Raw genomic sequence first — 20191 nt, 5'->3', positions numbered from 1 at the left:
GCTGGCTTGTCCTTTGCACCCCCGGCATGTCGTGAGGAGTAGCGGCCAGTTCCTGCATATAGACTGGCCCTTGGTGTATATTTGTCTGACGTTTCCAGATGATTTATGCATCCTTGGCAGGAACCCAGGAAAAGACATGCTGTGCTCTTCTCAGGCATTGTTTCAGGGAGGTGAAGTTGGAGATTTGTCCCATTCCTGTTGGTGAGTTTAGATCACTTGGTGAAGGTGGTGTCTGCCAGGTTTCTGTATTGTAAGGTTCATTGATAAGTATTTTCACTCATTAGTTAATAAACAATACAAGTTTTGCCAGGAGTTACTTTGAGGCTGTCATAGTAAAATAGAGCTTTCCCTTCTTCCCTGTTTATTTATTTATTAGAGATGAAGTCTGACTCTGTTGCCCAGGCTGGAGTGCGGTGGTGCAATCATAGCTCACTGCAGCCTCCCAAGTCCCAGGCTCAAGCCATCCTCCTCCCTCAGCCTCCCAAGAAGCTGGGATTACAGGCACACACCACTGCACCCGGCTTCCTCCATTTATTGATCTATGTCAATACAGACTCCTGGACTTTAACTCCAAGGGTTCCAAGTGGATACCACAATATTCACTTTCATGCTCAAATTGTGCCCATTTTGTCCAGGTCAAGCTAGCTGCTGAGTACTTCCTTATTGTCTGGCACAAGAATTCCAAGCGTATCTGGTACTTTTCCTTCTCCTGGAATCAGCCATTTCTGTAAGGAGCTCTGGTTCCTTTCAGTACAGAATAGTATTTAGAAGCCAAGACCTGGTCACTAGGAAGGAATGATAATCAAATGTGATGAATGATCTTGGATTGGATCCTGGATGTATAAAGGGCATTATTGAAGCAATTAGCAAAACATAAATAGGGGCTGTGGATGATATGAGATAGCAGTGATGCATCACTGTTAATTTCCTGTTTTCGATGGTTGTATTGTGGTTATGCAGAGAATGTCCTTGTTTTTCTGACATGCACACTGAGGTATTGGGGTAATTTATTCATTATGGAGATATGTGAGTGTGTGTATGTGTCTCATACACAGATGTTTCTTAATGATGGGGTTTTGTCCCCATAAATTTATCATAAGTTGAAAATATTATTAAGTCAGAAATGTACTTCATACTCCTAACCTACTGAATGTCATAGCTTAACCTACCTCGGAACACTTACATTGCGCAAAGTCATCTAACACAAAGCCTGTTTTGTTATAAAGTGTTGAATAGCTCGTGTAGTTTATGGAATACTGAGAGTGAAAAACAGAATGGTCATATGGGTGCTCCAAGTACTGCTTCCACTGAACACACGTTGATTTTGTGCCATCATAAATTAGGGGAAGAGAGGAAAAGCACGCGTAAGGGAGGAAGGGCCGGGTACAGTGGCTCATGCCTGTAATCCCAGCACTTTGGGAGACCAAGGTGGGCAGATTGCTTGAACTCAGGAGTTCGAGACCAGCCTGGGCAACATAATGAGACCCCATCTCTACCAAAAATACAAACGCTTAGCCAGCCCTCATGGCTCATATCTGTGGTCCCAGCTACTCAGGAGGCTGAGGTGGGAGGATTGCTTGAGCCTGGGAGGCGGAGGTTGCAGGGAGTCGAGATTGCACCACTACACTCTAGCTTGGGTGACAGAGTAAACTCCAACTCAAAAAAAAAAAAAGAAAAGAAAAGGGAGGAAGGGAAGGTGCCTCCAGGTGGAGGGGACAGAGAGAGGAAAGGCATGGAGGTGGGACTGAGTTTGGTGTGTTTAAGAAGTGCAGGTGGCAGCCGGGCACGGTGGCTCACGCCTGTAATCCCAGCACTTTGGGAGGCCGAGGCAGGTGGATCACCTGGGGTAGGGAGTTCAAGACCAGCCTGATCAGCATGGAGAAACCCTATCTCTACTAAAAATACAAAATTAGTCGGGTGTGTGGCCCATGCCTGTAATCCCAGCTACTCAGGAGGCTGAGGCAGGAGAATCGCTTGAACCCGGGAGGTGGAGGTTGCAGTGAGCCGAGATTGCGCCATTGTACTCCAGCCTGGGCAACAAGAGCGAAACTCTGTCTCATTGAAATGAAATGAAATGTTAAAAAAAAAAAAAAGAAGAAGAAGAAGTGCAGGTGGCAGGCGTAGGATGCATGGGCAGGCGTAGGTGCTGGGCCCATGCATGAGGGAGGTGGAACCCTGCTGGGGAGGGCCTTCAAGTGTGCCCAAGTCACCTGGAGAGCGATCAGCAGGGGCTCAAAGCTACTGAGGTGGCCTTAAGTTCTTATGGTGCCCCAGACACTGCACACAGTGCTTCAGAGGCAACACCTCAGTTCCTGTGTGCTGCAAGCCTGTGAGGTTAGCCTTGGAACCATTCCTGTGCCACAGAAACACAGCCAGAGCACCAAAAGAGAAATGCCGTTAATGGCAAAGAGCTACTCACTAGCAGAACAAAGCCTGGGAGCTGCTTTTTTGAATAAGATCCCAGGAGAGAGACCCAAGCGAGAAGTGAAGGATGGGCACTTGAAACATTGCAGGGGATATAACCCAGTGCGTGCTTTTTTCTTTTTTTTTGCAACAGGGTCTCACTGTGTCACCCAGCCTAGAGTGCAGTGGTGCGATCTCGGCTCACCACAACCTCCACCTCCCAGGCTCAAGCGATTTTGCTTCCTCAGCCTCCTGAGTAGCCGGGATTACAGGCACACGCCACTACTGCCCAGCTAATTTTTTTTTGTATTTTTGGTAGAGACGGGGTTTCACCATGTTGGCCAGATGGTTGTGAACTCCTAAAGTGCTGGGATTACAGATGTGAGCCACCACGCCCAGCCCCAGTACACACTTTTTGGAGGGGATTTGACATTATGTAGCAGAAGTGCTGGGGAAAAGTACACACTTGACTCCATGAGATTCTGCTTCTTAGCATTTTTTTCTTTTCTTTTTTTTTTTTTTTTTTTGAGGTGGAGTCTCACTCTGTCACCCAGGCTGGAGTGCAATGGCATGGTCTCGGCTCACTGCAACCTCCGCCTCCTGGGTTCAAGCGATTCTCCCACCTCAGCCTCCCATGTAGCTGGGACTACAGGTGTGCGCCACCACACTCGGCTAATTTTTGTATTTTTAGTAGAGACAGGGTTTCACTATGTTGGCCAGGCTGGTCTTGAACTCCTGACCCCGTGATCTGCCGGCCTCAGCCTCCCAAACTTTCTTTTTTCTTTTCTTTTTTTTTTTTTTTTTTATGACAGGGTCTTGCTGGAGTGCAGTGGTACAATCTTGGCTTACTGCAGCCTTGACATCTCAGGCTCAAACGATCTTCCCACCTCAACCTCCCAAGTAGCTGGGATTACAGGCACGCACCACCGTGCCTGGCTGATTTTGTTTAACTTTTGTAGAGATGAGGTCTCACTCTGTTGCCCAGGCTGGTCTTGAACTCCTGGGCTCAAGCCATCCTCCCTCCTTAGCCTCCCAAAGTGCTGGGATTACAGGTGAAGCACCTGGCTTCTGAACATTTTTTCTTAATGTTAATAGCTGGTGCTATGGTCTGAATGTGTTCCCCCAAATTCATATGTTGAAACTTCATCCCCATTGTAGTCATATTAAGAAATGGGGCCTTTGGAGAAGTGATTAAGTCATGAGGGCTCTGCTGTTGGTCATGAATGGGGTTTGTGCCCTTGTGAAAGTGCTGAAGGAAGTGTGTTTGCCCCTTCTGTCATATGAAGACACAGCAGCATGGCATCATCTGTGAGGAATGGGCTCTCACCAGATCTGGATCTCCTAGTGTCGTGATCTTGGACTTCCCAGCCTCCAGAACTATGCATTAGAAAATTTATTTACTTATTATTTATTTATTTTGAGATGGAGTCTTGCTCTTGTCACCCAGGCTGGAGTACAGTGATGTGATCTTGACTCACTGCAACCTCTGCCTACCCCAGTTCAAGTGATTCTCTTGCCTCAGCCTCCAGAGTAGCTGGAATTACAGGTGCCCACCACCAAACTCAGCTAGCTTTTGTATTTTTAGTAGAGACAGGGTTTCGCCATGTTGACCAGGCTGATCTCGAACTCCTGACCTCAGGTGATCCACCTGCCTTGGCCCCCCAAAGTGCTGGAAATACAGGTGTGAGCCACTGCGTCTGGCCTGAATAATAAAATTTAAAACAATTTTTCAGAAATTCACCATGAGGTCTCACTATGTTCCCTAGGCTGGTCTCAAACCCCTGGACTCAGGTGATCCACCCCACCTTCCCGAGTAGCTGGGACTAGAGATACACACCATTGCACCCAATAGAGCAATACATTTCTGTTCTTTGTAAATTACCTGCTCTAAGGTATTTTTGTTATAGCAGCCTGTATGGACTAAGCTGACTGGTAATGTTACTTGAGACTTCACTGTGTTCCGGTCACTGTTGAAGGGCTCTGTCTGTGTTAGCTCATTTAATCCCCACAACACTTCAATCAGATGGGGCTATTCTTATTCCCACTTTATAGATAAGGAAACTGAGGCACTGAAGCACAGCTTGCTCAAGGTTCACATCTAGTCAGTGACAGAGCAGGTATTTAAGCCTCAGGAAATAATCAGAGAAACGTGTAGAGGGTTGTCCAAGGAAGGCCACATCCAGAAGCATCTCCTGGGACAGTTGTGTGGCTCACCCTCTGGAATTCGTGGGTCTGGGTGTTGTTTCATGATTATAGAAAGAGCTCTGTGAACGTGGAGGACCTGTTGTCGGCAGAGACACAAATGGCCAGGGCATGGCTGGGCGCGGTGGCTCAGGCCTGTAATCCCAGCACTTCGAGAAGACCAGAGGGGCAGATCATGAGCTCGGAAGTTCAAGACCAGCCTGGCCAACATGGTGAAACCCCATCTCTACTAAAAATACAAAAATTAGCCAGATGTGGTGGTGGGCACCTGTAATCCCAGCTACTCGGGAGGCTGAGGCAGGAGAATCGCTTGAACCCAGGAGGTAGAGTTTGCAGTGAGCTGAGATTACACCACTACTCTCCAGCCTTGGAGACAGAGCGAGACTCTGTCTCGGAAAAACAAACAAGCAAACAGACAAATAAATGGCCAGGGCAGGGGAGGGTTGCGTGTTGAATAAGATGAGCTCTGCTGGAAGCACAGATCAGCACTAACCTGCGTCCTCTCTCTCTCTGCAGATGCCTTGGCATCTCCCAATGGGGTGGCTTTGCTCTGAGCTCCTGTTCCCTGTGAGCTGCCTGGTCCTGCTGCAGGTGGCAAGCTCTGGTAAGTCACCACTTCTCAATCATTCATTTGTTGGCTATTAATGGCATGCCAGGGTCCTGTGGTATGTCACCTGGCCTTATGGAGATTACACTGCAGTGGGAGGGGACAGCCAATGACAGGTGGCCCTGATTATCAGTAAATTCTAAAGATTGTTAGAAAGTGATGGGGGCCGGGTGCAGTGGCTCACACCTATAATCCCAGCACTTCGGGAGGCAGAGGCGGGAGGATCGCTTGAGCCCAGGAGTTTGAGGTCAGCCTGGGCAACATAGGGAGACCTTGTCTCTACAAATAATAAAAATATTAGCCAGGTATGGAGGTGCACGCCTGTAGCCCCAGCTACTCCGGAGGCCGAGGTGGGAGGATCCCTCAAACTCAGGGGGTCAAGGCTGCAGTGAACTGTGATCGCACCACTACACTCCAGCCTGGGTGAGAAAGTGAGACCCTGTCTGAAAAAAAAAAGAGAAGGTGATAGGGAAAGAACACAGAACAGCATAAGAGGGGGTTGGGGAAGCTGGGTGGAGTGGGGGGGTGATTGCAGTTTAAAGTAGGGAAGTCAGGGAAGGCCTCATTGAGCTGACTTGGAGGAAGCGGGAACCGTGCGGCTATCTGGGGAAGGCTCATTCTTGGCAGAGAGGCCTGGCACTGAGCCTGGCGGGAGGGTTGAGCACAGGAGGGAATGTGGCGGAGGAAAGTGAGCAGCAGGAGGAAGCAGCGAAGGTCAGCAAAGTGACAGGGTGGCTGAATCAAAAAGGACCTTGCAATGTTTGAGCAGAGGATCCATATCATCCATTATGTTCCAAAGGACCCCTCAGGATGCCGTGTGGAGAAAGGACGAGGGTGGAAGCCAGGAGGTCTGGAGGGAGGTCTGGAGTGGAGGAGATGAGAGGCTCCGGATCCCTCTGGGAGGTAGATTTGAGGACAGATTGGAATTGAGGTGAAAGAGAGAGAAAGAGAAGTGGCCAGGATGACTCCAAGATTTCTGACCTAAACTACTGGGAAGGATGCAGTTGTCCTTTCTGAAATGCAGAAGGATGCCAGAAGAGAAGGTACTTTGGGGAGGGGCAGGAATCAGGAGTTAGTTTTGGACATGAGATAAGCGTGGAATATTTATTTGCTACCTAAGACAGCTCCTTAACATGGTAAGCCCTTATGCAAGTTGTTGTCAGCTGAGATGGGCGTGGCACTGAGCTTGGAAGCATGGAGGCGCCTGAGGCTCGGGGGCTGGGTGGTCTCATGTTCAGGTGATTTAGCAAACTCAGTGTACATCCTGCCAATTCCAGTCCTGCTGTGGCCACTGACAAGCTAGGAGGGTGCTGAAAGGAGAAGGACCCCGATGTTTCCTCCAGCCCATCCATCTCCTCTCTCCCATTGGCCAAACTCAACCAGAAACCAAAGGCCAAGGGTACCCGCTGATGAAGACTGTGGTATCAGCCTCCTGAGCACAGAGAGGGCAGAAAGGGGTGGAGACTAAGAGGGGCGCAGATAGTGGGCAAATGGGGAAGTGGCACTTCCCCTAGCTCGAGGGCAGAGGCGTGGTGTGATGGAATGGCACTCCTTAAACTGCTACATGTTTTCCCTTTAATTTGGCCAAGAACAAGTTGTCAAGTTTGTGTAAGATAAAGGTGCACTTGGTTCATTCTTCTCTAACGGCCCCCGCACCCATGGGTATTTCTTCAACTTCCACAGTCATCCCGACACTAGCTGGGAAGCTCCAGCAGCCCTGGTCCTGGACCCAGCTCTGTGGGCGCTGGCCCTCAACTTTGCCTGCACTGTGGTTTTGTGCTGTTCCCCTTGGTCCGGTTTGGGTGCAAGTCCCCCTCACGCATTGCATTCCTGGCCGCTCAGGCTGCTCCTGTGTATCCCCAGGGAACATGAAGCTCCTGCAGGAGCCCACCTGTGTCTCCGACTACATGAGCATCTCTACCTGCGAGTGGAAGATGCACGGTCCCACCAATTGCAGCACTGAGCTCCGCCTGTCGTACCAGCTGGTTTTTCTGCTCTCCGAGTAAGCCTGCGCTGGAGCTGGAGGTTTGGGGAGGTTGTGCCCAAAGGGTTTGCCCCAAGAGTGAGCTGGGTCCAGGTGGTGCGCTGGAGCACAGGATGCTGAGTACGGTTTGCTGCTGTTTATATGGTGTTGGAGGGGAGGTCCCATCTCTGGGGACATGTTATGTAAGATACAGTGGAGCGCATGGTGGGAGTGTTGGTCCACATGGCACATGATTATGGCTGGAATACTGGACTAGACCAGCAGTTCTCACACTTTTTGGTCTCAGGACCCTTTTTCACACTTAAAAATGAGTGAGGACCCAGGCTGCTCTCAAACTCTTGGGCTCCAGTGATCCTCCTGCCTCAGCCTCCCAAAGTGCTGGGATTACAGGCGTGAGCCACTGTATCCGGCCCAAAATGGAGAAATTTTAAGTCACAACAACACACAAGCCCACATTCAACAAATCGTCAGATCAATGACATGATCACAGGTCATGTAGCCTCTAGAAAATTCCACTGTACGCCAGTGAGAGAGAGTGAAAAGGCAAATAACGTCCCTGTATTATGATGAAAAGAGTTTTACCTGGTGGGCCCAGATCACACTTTGAGAACCACTGGACTAGACCCTTGATTGAGGAGTACAGTGTTGAGAGTGGAGTTCTCTGTGATGGTGGATGGACCAGGGGACCTGGCATAGGAGTCAGGTGGTTCCCTGGGCTACTCCATGGTGCACAGGATGCTTTGTTACACTGGTGCCCAGGACATAATCATGTACACAAGACACACAGTTATGGGGCAGACTGGGGATGTACGGCACACCAGCATGCAGGGTACACCAGTAGAGGTGCTATTCCATGATCATTCTAAGGTAGATGGGCTGTGCTTTGTTTCCATTGGCTTAGTCCAGGGATTGGCAAACTATGGCCTGTGAGCCAAATCCGGCCCACTGCTTGTTTTTGTAAATAAAGTTTTATTGAAACACACTGGCTGCTTTTGTGCTACATCAGCAGAATTGAGTAGTTGTAACAGAAACTGCATGGCCCTCCTTTATCTGTTTTTTTTTTTTTTTTTTTTTTTTTGAGACAGAGTTTCGCTCTTGTTGCCCAGGCTGGAGTGCAATGGCACAATCTCGGCTCACTGCAATCTCTGCCTCCTGGGTTCAAGTGATTCTCCTGTCTCAGCCTCCCAAGTAGTTGGGATTACTGGTGCCTGCCACCACACCTGGCTAATTTTTTGTATTTTTAGTAGAGACTGGTTTTCACCACGTTGGCCAAGCTGGTCTCGAACTCCTGAACTCAGATAATCCACCCACCTCGGCCTCCCAAAGTGCTGGGATTACAGGCAGGAGCCACTGAGTCCAGCCTCCTCCTTTATCTTAATTGAAATAATTCAGAAATGGAAAGTCAAATACTGCATGTTCTTACTTATAAGTAAGAGTTACATAATGTATACACATGGGCATTATTCCATGTACGATGGAATAACAGACATTGAAGACTTGGGAGGGTGGGAGAGGGGTGAGGGAAGAGAAGTTACTTAATGGGCATAGTGTACACCATTTGGGTGATGGACCCACCAAAACCCCAGACTTCACCACTATGCAGCATATCCAGTAAGAACAGATCTGGGGCTTGCCATCAAAATTGCACTTGTAAGGCCGGGCGCTGCGGTGGCTCGTGGCTGTAATCCCAGCACTTTGGGAGGCCGAGGTGGGCAGATCACTTGAGGTCAGGAGTTCGAGACCAGCCTGGCCAACATGGTGAAGCTCCACCTCTACTAAAAATACAACAATTAACTGGGTGTAGTGGCACACACCTGTAATCCCAGCTACTAGGGAGGCTGAGGCAGGAGAATTGCTTGAGCCCAAGAGGTGGAGGTTGCAGTGAGCTGAGATCGCACCACTGCACTCTAGCCTGGGTGACAGAGTGAGACTTTGTCTCAGGAAAAAAAAACACTTGTACCCCCTAAATTTATACAAATAACCAAAAAAAAAAAAAAAAAAAAGGAAATTGTGTGGCCTTTGAAGTCCAAAATATTAACTATTTGGCCTGTTACAGAAAAAGTTTGCAGACCCCTGGCCTAGCCCATGAGATGTGGGTTGGCTGTTAAGGTGGAACATTGGAATTATCCTACTATGGCCAAACTGTGCGATGCAGAGCTTATGTTGTTCTAAATTAATTAGTGCCACAGGTTCTTCCCTTTCATGGGCTTTCAGGGACAAGCTAAGTCCCAGGACCAGGGCTGGCAGCTAGGCAGGTGTGAGGAGCATCCCTGGTGCTTGTGGTAAGAGACTGTGGCCAGCAAGGGAGGCAACCCTGGTCGGCTGCCCCAGCACACCCTGGCCGCTCCCAAGCCCCCAGATCTGTCCTCACATCCGTGATCGAGAAGGTGGAAGAGTCTGATGCAGTTCCTGGAGGCATGTCCCGGGCACAGCTGTGGGGCCCAGCCAGCCTACAGGTGACCAGCCTAACCCGGCCTCTGTATCTGCAGAGCCCACACGTGTGTCCCCGAGAACAATGGAGGCGCGGGATGCGTGTGCCACCTGCTCATGGATGACATGGTCAGTGCAGACAACTATACGCTGGACCTGTGGGCTGGGCAGCAGCTGCTGTGGAAGGGCTCCTTCAAGCCCAGCGAGCATGGTGAGCAGGGCGGAGTGCGGCGGGGGTGGGTGGGTGTGTTCCCACAGCCACCTGGGCTGAGGGTGGGGTGGGCAGGGGAGGAGGTGGGGTCACAGCAACAGCAGGAGGAAGCCGCCTGTATTTTCCCAAATCTGATGGGATTCCTGCCCCTGCCTGGGCCTCAGTCCTCCCATCTTTGAAACGGAGCTGGGCGCAGTAGACCACCAAGCCCCCTTCAGCCCAGCTGTTTCCACCCCTGAACTTAAGTGCCCAGGAAGGCATATTGAGATGAGGCGTGCTTGCTGGAAGGCATGCCTGCTGCTGATTGAAAACCAAACTGGAAACAGTCCTTCCATTCTGTGTCCACTAGTCAGCTGCTGCGGCTTTGGATGGTCCCACCATGGAAGGCTGACCTTCTCCTGGTACCTGGAGTCCCTGCAGGAATCCCCCATAAGCTTGCTGGGGTGTGGTGACAGGAGTTTAAAACATGCTCTCTATTCCGGTGATGCATGATATAACATGCATCACAGGAATATAAACCTGAGGTCTCATGGGTATGATTGCTTCAAAGGAGACCAAGTTTTAAAACAGATGAATCAAAGAAAAATACTCAGTAACTCATCATAAAGTACAGAGATGTGGCCAAAGGTGTGAAGGATGCAGCTGTAAAAGCTGAAGTTTGAGGCCGGGTGTGGTGGTTCACACCTATAATCCCAGCACTTTGGGAGGCCGAGACGGGCGGATCACCTGAGGTCAGGAGTTCGAGACCAGCCTGGACAACATGGTAAAACCCCGTCTCTACTAAAAATACAAAAAATTAGTCTGGCATGGTGGCGGGCGCCTGTAATCCCAGCTACTTGGGAGGCTGAGGTAGGAGAATGGCTTGAACCCAGGAGGAGGAGGTTGCAGTGAGCTTAACTCATGCTACTGCACTCCAGCCTGGGCGACAGAGCGAGATTATGTCTCAAAAAAAAAAAAAAAAAGTAAAATAAAAAATAAAAATAAAAAAATAAAAAAATTTTTAAAAAGGCTGAAGTTTGGGTTACTTTGGCTCATACACTTTGCCTTCACTGTAGAAAGGTGGTTAATAAAGACCAGGCGTGGTGGCTTATGCCTGGAATCCCAGCACTTTGGCAGCCCAAGGCAGGCAGATCACTTGAGCCCTGGGCGATTGAGGCTGCAGTGAGCTGTGATTGTGCCACTGCACTCCAGCATGGGCAACAGAGTGGGACCCTGTCTCAAAAAAAGAAAAAAAAAAGGTAATTAATAAACACTAAAGTTCTATGTAGAATTTTAGCAACATTATCATTATTATAATCTTCTTTGCTATGGCTCTGAATCTGTGTGGTGCTCCAGAAGTATGCTACAGAGGTTTTGTCGACCAAAAATCTGGGTGGTGGCTGTGGTTTGCAGGCTGGGGCTGGGCTGGGTGATGGGGGAGTCACTGCATAGATCCTCACATAGAGGCCGCTTCTCCTGCAGTGAAACCCAGGGCCCCAGGAAACCTCACAGTTCACACCAATGTCTCCGACACTCTGCTGCTGACCTGGAGCAACCCGTATCCCCCTGACAATTACCTGTATAATCATCTCACCTATGCAGTCAACATTTGGAGTGAAAACGACCCGGCAGATGTGAGTGGGCATGCTTTGATGTTTTTCTGTGACCTCTGGGGAACAGGGTGGGTGACCAGCAGAGGCCCAGTCCCTGGAGCCAGGAGCCTGCGAGGCAAGCCCTGGGGCTGGATAGCAAATCCCAGGAGCTAGAGACCTGGCTTCTCACCTGGCTCTGCCCTAGGCAAGTCCCTTTGCTTCCTGGCCCCCCACCCCTCACATCAGAGAAGGGGAGTTATCTCTGCACGCCGCTCCTCATCTGTAAAGGTAGGGCTGTGGGCCACGTCTGTGTTTGCTAGTTTGGGGGACGCAAGCAATCGTAGGTGGCACATCGACAGCTCACTTGAATAACCCTATTATTGAAGAGAATAATAATGACTCGAGAGAGTGACCCGTGTCAGTTCCCTTTTGAGGCCAACCGGATAAGGAGGAAGTCTCCATAGAGCTGACTTACTAATTCCTCTTAATGAAGAGAGCAGAGGCCACACCCCAGGCTTGGACTTTCCCAAGAAAACAAGATCAGTTTGTTGGTTGTTCCCCATGGAAGCTGGTCCTGACATTCCCTTCACAGTAGTGTTGGTGGAGTTTTTGTTGTTGTTGTTTGTTTGTTTTGAGACAGAGTCTCACTCTGCCACCCAGAGTGGAACTCAATGGCGTGATCGTGGCTCACTGCAACCTCTGCCTCCTGGGTTCTAGCGATTCTCCTGCCTCAGCCTCCTGAGCAGCCGGGACTACGGGCACCCGCCACCGTGCCTAGCTAATTTTTGTATTTTTGGTAGAGACGGGGTTTCACTGTGTTGGCCAGGCTGGTCTCAAACTCCTGACCTCAGGTGATCCACCCGCCTCGGCCTCCCAAAATGCTGGGATTACAGGTGTGAGCCACCGCACCTGGCCAGTGGAGTTCCTTCTTAAATACATGTATTGACATCTTTAAAAAGGGCGAGAGGATTTACAGGAAACTATCAGGTCAGTAATGGCAGGGGCCATCCACAGTGGGTGGCTGAGTCCCCACATTTTTGCTGCTAGTGTGCGGAGAGGTCGTTTCCTGCCACCCATGTTTCCCAACCTGAATCCACCTTCCTCACATTCCCATTGGAGGGACAATCTCCGGGCATATGGGACCTGGCGTCCCACAGAGCTGCATTCCAATGCCTGCTCTGCCACTCGCCAGCTGTGTGATGTTGAGCATATCCCATAACCTCTTTGTGCCTCAGTTTCCTCATCTGTAACACAGGAGTGACAAGAGCATCTGTCCACAGGGCTATGAGAGTACAAGGTGTGTGATACAGATGAGCTCCCCTGTTTGGCACACATGTGTCCTAAAAGCCATGTACCCTTTGTCTTGAGTGCCCCAGGCCACAGAGATCCCCATCTGCCTGCTGTCCCACACACTGGTCTGTCATTTGTTCCTTGAGGTTTGTGAGGGCCGGCTCTGTGCATCCCAGGAGCCCAGGCTGGGCCTGGTTGGCTCTCAGGGAGCAGGCACCCGCCACCTTAAGCTCCCATGCTGGCATCTGTCGCTGCTTCCTCTCAATCTGACTAAGCCAGGGGTGTCAATTTACATCTCTCAGGTCTGGTTTCCCCTTTGGCACTGGGCCAGGTATGGGGAAGGAGCAGGAATGGGGCAGTTGGCTCACACAGCAGAGGCTCAGAAAGCTGGGGGCATGCGGGGAAGGAGTGCACAGATGCTAGAGAATGGGGCAAGTTTTGTTTGGTCAATAAATCTCCTTCTCATGCCCCAGGCCTGTGCAAGACCTATGGAGAGTCCCAAGGATGGGCTGGGGGGAAGAGAAAGGTACCACCTTTAGAGTCCAAAGATATGTTATTTAGTATTTTCATATTTCTAGATCTGCCTTCAGACATGGCTGGATCCAGCTTCTAGGAACCTGTCCAGCTCTGTGCCCTGCTTTATTCTGTACTGGCTTCGTTTTTAGGCAGGCTCTTCCCTCACGTAGCGGCAGATATGCCTACTAGTTGCTCCCAGCCTACATCCCAAAGCCACAGTGGGAAAAGGGTTTTTTTCTTGATGGTTCTAATAAGAGTCCTGAGGCTACTGCTCAGTGGCCTGGCTTCGATCCTGTGCCAGCCTCTGAACCAGTCACCGGCTGTGGGCGGAGAGGGTGCTGGTGGAGGGCCCTACTTGTCCAGGGAGGAGTCACATACCTGCCTCTAGGGCTGCAGGTGGGCTCAGCTCCACCCAAACCAGATGAACTGAAAATAAGGCAGGAGTGGCTTCCCCAGGGGAAACTGGGGAAGAGGAAGCAGGACTGTGCTGGCTAAAATGCCAGCCAGGTTTAAGACCTGGCACCAGATGCCAGTCATGGGATTGGATTGGTCAGCATGCCTGGGCTATGGCTTAGGGGCATGTTGGTGCTCAGGGATGCCACAGGCCTCCGGATACTGGGTCTGAGGCAGAAGGATGAAGTCCAGCTTCTCTTGTGGCTGGAACAGTGGCAACTGAGATACCCCATCTCTCCCTTCCCAAGGACAGAGCTGAACATAAAGAATTTAGTGATTGGCCAGAGCTTGGCCACATGCTCCCCCCTGATGAATGATAGGCCAGGCGATGGGATTGGCACAATTGGCTTAGACCAGTGAGGGTTGGCCCTGGAGTTACAGGCAGTGGAGTTCTGTCCTAAGCAGTGGGCACCTAAACCCAATGACATAAAAGCTGGGCGGGTGTCCACCTGCGTCTGCCACAGCACTGCAGACACCAGCTGTGGCTCATACTGAGTGGGATAAATTCCAGAAAGAAACATTAGGAACTTACTATAAAATTTTGGGGCTAGAGCTACTCATTCATTCCCCTGGATGATTTCTAGGCAAGGTTCCGTAGTAGAGGGGGAGTTTTGGCTTGGGCATTGAAGGTTGTATAGGAGTTTTCTAGATAGGAAAAGAAGGGAAGGGTAGACCTGCATGATAAAAGGTTTATGGGTCTGAAAATTCATGGAATGTTTGAGGATTATGGGGATGGGGGATGTGGGAATATGTGTAGTGAAAATCACCAAACAAAGCCAAAAGTTTAGTTAGAGCCCTGAATGCCTGCCTCATAATGGTTTCCATATTTTATATGCCTACTATGTGCCAGGCACATCGCTCAGAGTCACACAGCTGGAAGTGGCAGGGCTGAGTTTCTGTTGTTGTTGTTGTTGTTGAGACAGAGTCTCACTCTGTCACCCAGGCTAGAGTGCAGTGGCGTGATCATGGCTCACTGCATCCTTGACTTCCCGGGCTCAGGTGATTCTCCCACCTCTGCCTCCCAGGTAGCTGGGACTACAGGCACAGGCCACCATGCCAGGCTAATTTTTTTGTATTTTTAGTAGCGACAGGGTCTCGCCATGTTGTCCAGGCTGGTCTGGATCTCCTGGCTTCAAGTGATTCCCCTGGCTCAGCCTCCCAAGATGCTGGGATTACAGGCTTAAGCCACTGCATCCAGCCCAGATCTGAGATTTGCACCCAGTATTTGAACTCCCAAGCCTGTGCTCTTTTTCCTCCCATGGACATTTCTCTCAGAGATGGTCTCCCAAACACCTGGCCTTCTTGTTAAAAAACAGACAAACTATAAGTAGTTCTTTGGAAGCTCAGATTTCTCTTTTGTTTCTTAGTAAAACATTGCCCAGTTGCCAGCTCCCTTCCAGGGTGTAAGATTTCTTCGGTAACTTACATCTAGCTGTTGCTTCTTGTTTACTCATGTTTAGAAAGAAAGACGAAAGGGAGTGAGAATTTTCTCTCCCTTCCCCAATCTCCCCCCCAACTCACACCCTACCCTCAGCTCCTCTGTAATAGGAAAACCTCTGAACTCCCTGTAGTTGCTCCAGCAATCTATTGGGACTTTGCTTCTTTCTTGTGAAAAAACCTCCCCTTGGCTCACTTTGCACCAATTTCCCCAAATGTGCTTCCAACCACAAGCAGAAATGGAGCTGCCAGAAACCAGAAAGAAACTGCTGGGGGCTGAGGAGGAGGACAGGGAGGTGCATAGCCCTGGATCTAGCAGGGAGAGGGGTGACAGGATGAGAACTCAGGTTGCTCACTGCCATCATAGTCAGTCATGAATATAGTGTTCATTTATCACATTTTAAAGCTTTTTTGGAGGGTAAAAGTAATAGTTACATGAAATAAAAATACAAATGGTACAAAAGGACTTAGAATGGAAATACGTTTCTCTCCTGACTCCAGCCTCCTGTTTTTCTTCCTAGAGACTGACCACTGCTGTCTGTCTCTTGCCAGAAGGGAAAGGGAGGCAAGGTTAGGGCAGGCAGAGGGCATGTGCATCCTTTAGCGAGAGCTTATGTCTATACAAGCAAATGTGTGTGTTCATTCATTGCTGTCTTAGTTTTCTATTGCTGCATAATAATGGTACCACCAACTTCACAGGTTTAAACAACACCCGTTTATTATCTCACAGTTTCTGTGGTTGGGAGTCTGGACGTAGCTTAGCCAGGTTCTCTGCTTCAGAGTCTCGTGAGGCTATAATCAAGTTGTGGGCTGGGGCTGCAGTTTTATCTGAGGCTCAACTGGGTAAGGGTCACTTCTAAGCTCATACGATATTGGTGACGTTCATTTCCTGGCAGGCTGTTGAACCGAGAGCCTCAGTTTCATGCTGGCTGTTGGTTGTAGTTAACCCTGAATTCCTTCCCGTGTGCTCTTTGCAAAGCCATCAAGGCAGAGAGACTTGCCTAGCAAGTAGGATATGTAAAGTCTTCTGTAATATAATCACATCCATGAAATCCTCTATATACCCCATCACCTTTACCATATTCTATGGGTTAGAAACAAGTAGCAGGTCCTGCCCACACTTGAGAAGATCAGATGACACAAAGACGTGATTCAAGGTGGGGATCATGGGGGTCATCCTAGGTTTGTCTGCAATGATCACTGTGCCATCTCTCTCTCTCTTTTTTTTTTTTTTTTGAGACAAAGTCTGGCTGTGTCACCCAGGCTGGAGTGCAGTGGCATGATCTCGGCTTACCGCAATCTCTGCCTCTCAGGTTCAAATGATTCTTCTGCCTCAGCCTCCTGAGTAGCTAGGATTACAGGTGCCCACCACCATACCCCGCTAATTTTTGTATTTTTAGTAGAGACAGGTTTCACCATGTTGGCCAGGCTGGTCTTGAACTCCTCACCTCAAGTGATCCACCCACTTTGGCCTCCCAAAGTGCTGGGATTACAGGCATGAGCCACCATGCCCAGCCCCATCTCTTTTAAAAAACAAACAAACAAACAAACAATCAAAAAACATAAAAAGAAGCAGAGAACACATATACATCTACATCTTACCTTGTTTACTTAACAATAGATCTTGGAAGTCACTTCTCAGTGAAGGCTAGGTTGGGCAGAGCATTAGATTCTAGGCCAATGAGTTTGGACTTGACCATGGAGACACTAGGAAGCCCATGAAGGACAGAGAGAGATGCCTTGACCCTGCCAGTCCTTTAGAAAGATCACCCTGTGCTCTTTGTATACCAAACCCTATTTGAAATACTTACCTATATTAACCCATTTCCTTATCACCACAACCCTGCAGGAAGGGAGATAGGCACTTTTATTATCCTCATTTTGCAGATGAGGACATTGAGGTCCAGAGAGGTTATGTCACTTACTTAAAGTCACATAGCCAGGAAGTGGTGGTAAGGACTCTTACCCTTGTTTTACAGATGAGATTGAATTATCTCACGAAAACTCAGAAAGGTTAAACAACTTGCCTAAGTAACATAATATGGCTAATTAGTTGGGGAGCCTGACCTGTGTTGCTCTAGCCTGGTCACAGTTACAGAGGTGGCAAGCAATGGCCTAAACAGGACAAACAACCAAATACCCAGGCTGGTGGCTCTTAAACATGGTGGGGTCAGCTAAGGACAGCAACCAGGGTGGGCACTGGTGCCCCTCGCCCCCGGCTGGTGCACTAACGTCTCCCTTTTCTCTACCAGTTCAGAATCTATAACGTGACCTACCTAGAACCCTCCCTCCGCATCGCAGCCAGCACCCTGAAGTCTGGGATTTCCTACAGGGCACGGGTGAGGGCCTGGGCTCAGTGCTATAACACCACCTGGAGTGAGTGGAGCCCCAGCACCAAGTGGCACAACTGTGAGTATCAAGAGGCCTAAGCAATGCTAATCTTCACTCTCCATTCTTCCCCTGTGGCCAGACACTTCCCCTGGCTGAGTCTCTGGGTTTTTATATCATAGGATGCCTCTAATGGCAAATAATGAAATTACCACCTGCCATGGTGTATCTGTCAGGTAGGCAGGCTAGGCTGCAGTAACAAGCAAGCCCACAATTTCCATGGCTTAACACTATAGAAATATATTTCTTGCTCACGTAACAAGCTAACGTGAATGTTGCTGGTTTGTAGGTGGTTTCCCTCCCTGTAGAAGTCTGGGGAGTGAGGTTCTTTCCATCTTGTGGTGCCATCATTCTCCAGGACAAAGATTCTTAACTGTTTTTGTGTCCTGGTTTCCTTTGGCAGCCTGGTGAAGCCTATGGACCTCATTTCAGAATATTTTTAACTACATAAAATCCCAGCCTGGGCAATATAATGAGACCCCCATCGGTACAAAAATTAGCCAGGCATGGTGGCATGCACCTGTAGTCCCAGGTACTGGGAAGGCTGAGGTGGGAGGATCACTTGAGCCCAGGAGTTTGAGGCTGCAGTGAGCCGTGATCATACCACTTTACTCCCACCTGGGTGACAGAGCAAGAGCCCATCTCTAAAAATAAATAAATACAATGAAATAAAATAAAATAAAATAAAATAAATAGAACTACAGAGGAAACTAATTGTATTGAAATGCAGTTATAAAACATTTAAACACATTTTTAATCTAGAGATATATGTGCTTCTTTATTAAGATATATAAATAATAAGTTCTAGGGGTAGATCTCATAAATACTGTAATTTCAAAGTAGCTAAGCATAAATAATACTTTATGATACTGAAATTGTGATGTGATATGAGAATAGCTGTGAGTTTTGGTGGGGACAGGATCACTGATGTTGTCATTACTGGGGTCTCTTCCTTCCATTCTTTTTTTAAAATTTAATTTAATTTTATTTTTAAAATTTTAAAATAAATAGACACAGGGTATCACTATGTTGCCCGGCTGCTCTTGACTTCCTGGGCCCCAGTGATCTTCCCATCTTGGCTTCCCAAAGTGCTGGGATTACAGGTGGGAGCCAGTGTTCCTGGCCCCTTCCTCCATTCTTAATGGAAGGAGATGCTAGGTGTGAGAGGTTAGGGAAAGTAAAGATGTAATTTCTTTCCCATCCAAGTTCTCAGACCCCTGAATTCTACCTGCAGCCATGTTGGTCCATCAACCCCAAGTGAAGAATCCCTGCTCTAGGGCCCCACCATTGTCTGTATCCAGCCAGCAGAAGAGGCCTGATGGTGTGGAGATCATATCTGCTTCTTGAAAGCAGGCAGCCCGGAAGTGGGCCGCATCACTTCCTCTCAAATTCTATTGGTGAAAATGGTCACATGACTACACATAGCCACAAAGGAGGCTGGGAACTTTCTCACTTGGAACCTGCATCCCAGAAACAACTTTCAGTGAAGTATCCCACAGTTCTTTTGCAGTAGAAATATTATCTCACATAAAATGAAGTCTTACAAATGGACCTACGGGGGTTTGTGCAGCAGCCAAGTGATATCTCTTCCCTTCTGCCATCTTCCCTTCTGCCATCCTTCACACAGTGGCATTTTATCCTTAGACTTGCCACCCATGCGCTCAGGTTGGCTGTTGCACACTGCCTTACATAAAGCAGGAAGGAAAGGAAAGGCTGCTACGAGAGAGTGTACCTTGTGCATCTCTCTTTTTTAATCAGGAAGCAAACATCTTTCTAGAAGCTTCCCTAGCAAAATTCTCCTTACTTCTCATTTGCCAAGACTGTTACGTGTTACATGGTTACTGTTATTACTTGCTCATCGCAAGGAAGACTGGGAACTTAAATGCCTGGAAAAGGGAACAGAATAATCGTGATTGGCCCAAGCCTTAGGGTGGGCATGGCTCCCTGACAGGGGAGAGAGGAAAAAGCTGTTGAGTGAAGAAGACTGCTTCAGTTTCCCCATCTGTATAATGGGAGGAGTAAGGGCTGTTGTCAATGAAAGAAGATTCTTCAACGTGGTGGGGGCAGTGGCGGCTGGCAGTACCCCGACCCTGCCACTGCACAGCCCTCTCAGCATTGCTCATCCTGCTCTGTGGATATCAGTTGAGCCACGTGTCTCCTGCCCTGGGCTGTGAGCTCCATAGGCAGGGTCTCCATGGCTGTATCTCCAGAACCCAGCACAGAACCAGGTGTTTGGGAACATTTTGAATTGATTCTCATCTGCCATTGGCCTGGGGAAGGGAAATAGCTTGTATGAAACAGATAATGTGTGGGACCCTCATTCATTATTTCAGCAAATAGTTGCTGAGTTCCTCCTACATGGCTAGCCCTGTGCTAGACACTGGGGAATCAGCAATGAACAAAGCAGATAGAAATCTCCACTCTTGTGGAGCTGACATTCTGGAGGGGAGAGACAAAAAGCAAACATATAAAGAAAGAAGGAAATCACATGGATCTGGATGACAGTGAATGCTGGGAAGAAAATAAAAGCAGAGGAAGGGGATGGAGTGATGGGAAGGCAACGGTAGGGAGGGTGTCGGGGAAAACTTTTTGGAGAATGTGGTGATGAAAGTGAACAAGGAGAAGTCAACCATGTTGAGATGATGGCAGCTAATGGTGTGGACAGGCCACTCTGTTCTGAGTGCATTATCTATTGATTC

The 20191-nt window shown here is 48.9% G+C and overlaps 1 protein-coding gene across 7 annotated transcripts in view; it reads left to right on the top strand.

The window, feature by feature from the left end:
- IL4R (interleukin 4 receptor) overlaps positions 1-20191 on the top strand; it is a 52241-nt gene that overhangs the window by 22703 nt on the left and 9347 nt on the right. For 2 of the 7 annotated variants that reach the window (XM_063612796.1, XM_055232672.2), the window contains exons 2-6: positions 5122-5209; positions 7076-7214; positions 9686-9837; positions 11299-11450; positions 17357-17513. In XM_063612796.1, coding sequence (XP_063468866.1) covers positions 5122-5209; positions 7076-7214; positions 9686-9837; positions 11299-11450; positions 17357-17513 — 688 coding nt within the window. Of the gene's footprint in view, positions 1-120; positions 202-5121; positions 5210-6215; positions 6256-7054; positions 7215-9685; positions 9838-11298; positions 11451-17356; positions 17514-20191 lie in introns of those variants that run through there. The other 5 variants (XM_063612795.1, XM_055232674.2, XM_063612794.1 and 2 more) reach the window with 5 other exon arrangements.

The sequence above is a fragment of the Symphalangus syndactylus genome, chromosome 11, assembly GCF_028878055.3.
Source record: "Symphalangus syndactylus isolate Jambi chromosome 11, NHGRI_mSymSyn1-v2.1_pri, whole genome shotgun sequence".
Lineage (NCBI taxonomy): Eukaryota > Metazoa > Chordata > Mammalia > Primates > Hylobatidae > Symphalangus > Symphalangus syndactylus.
Note: the sequence above shows the minus strand (reverse complement) of the source record. Positions and strands in the feature narration are given on the sequence as shown.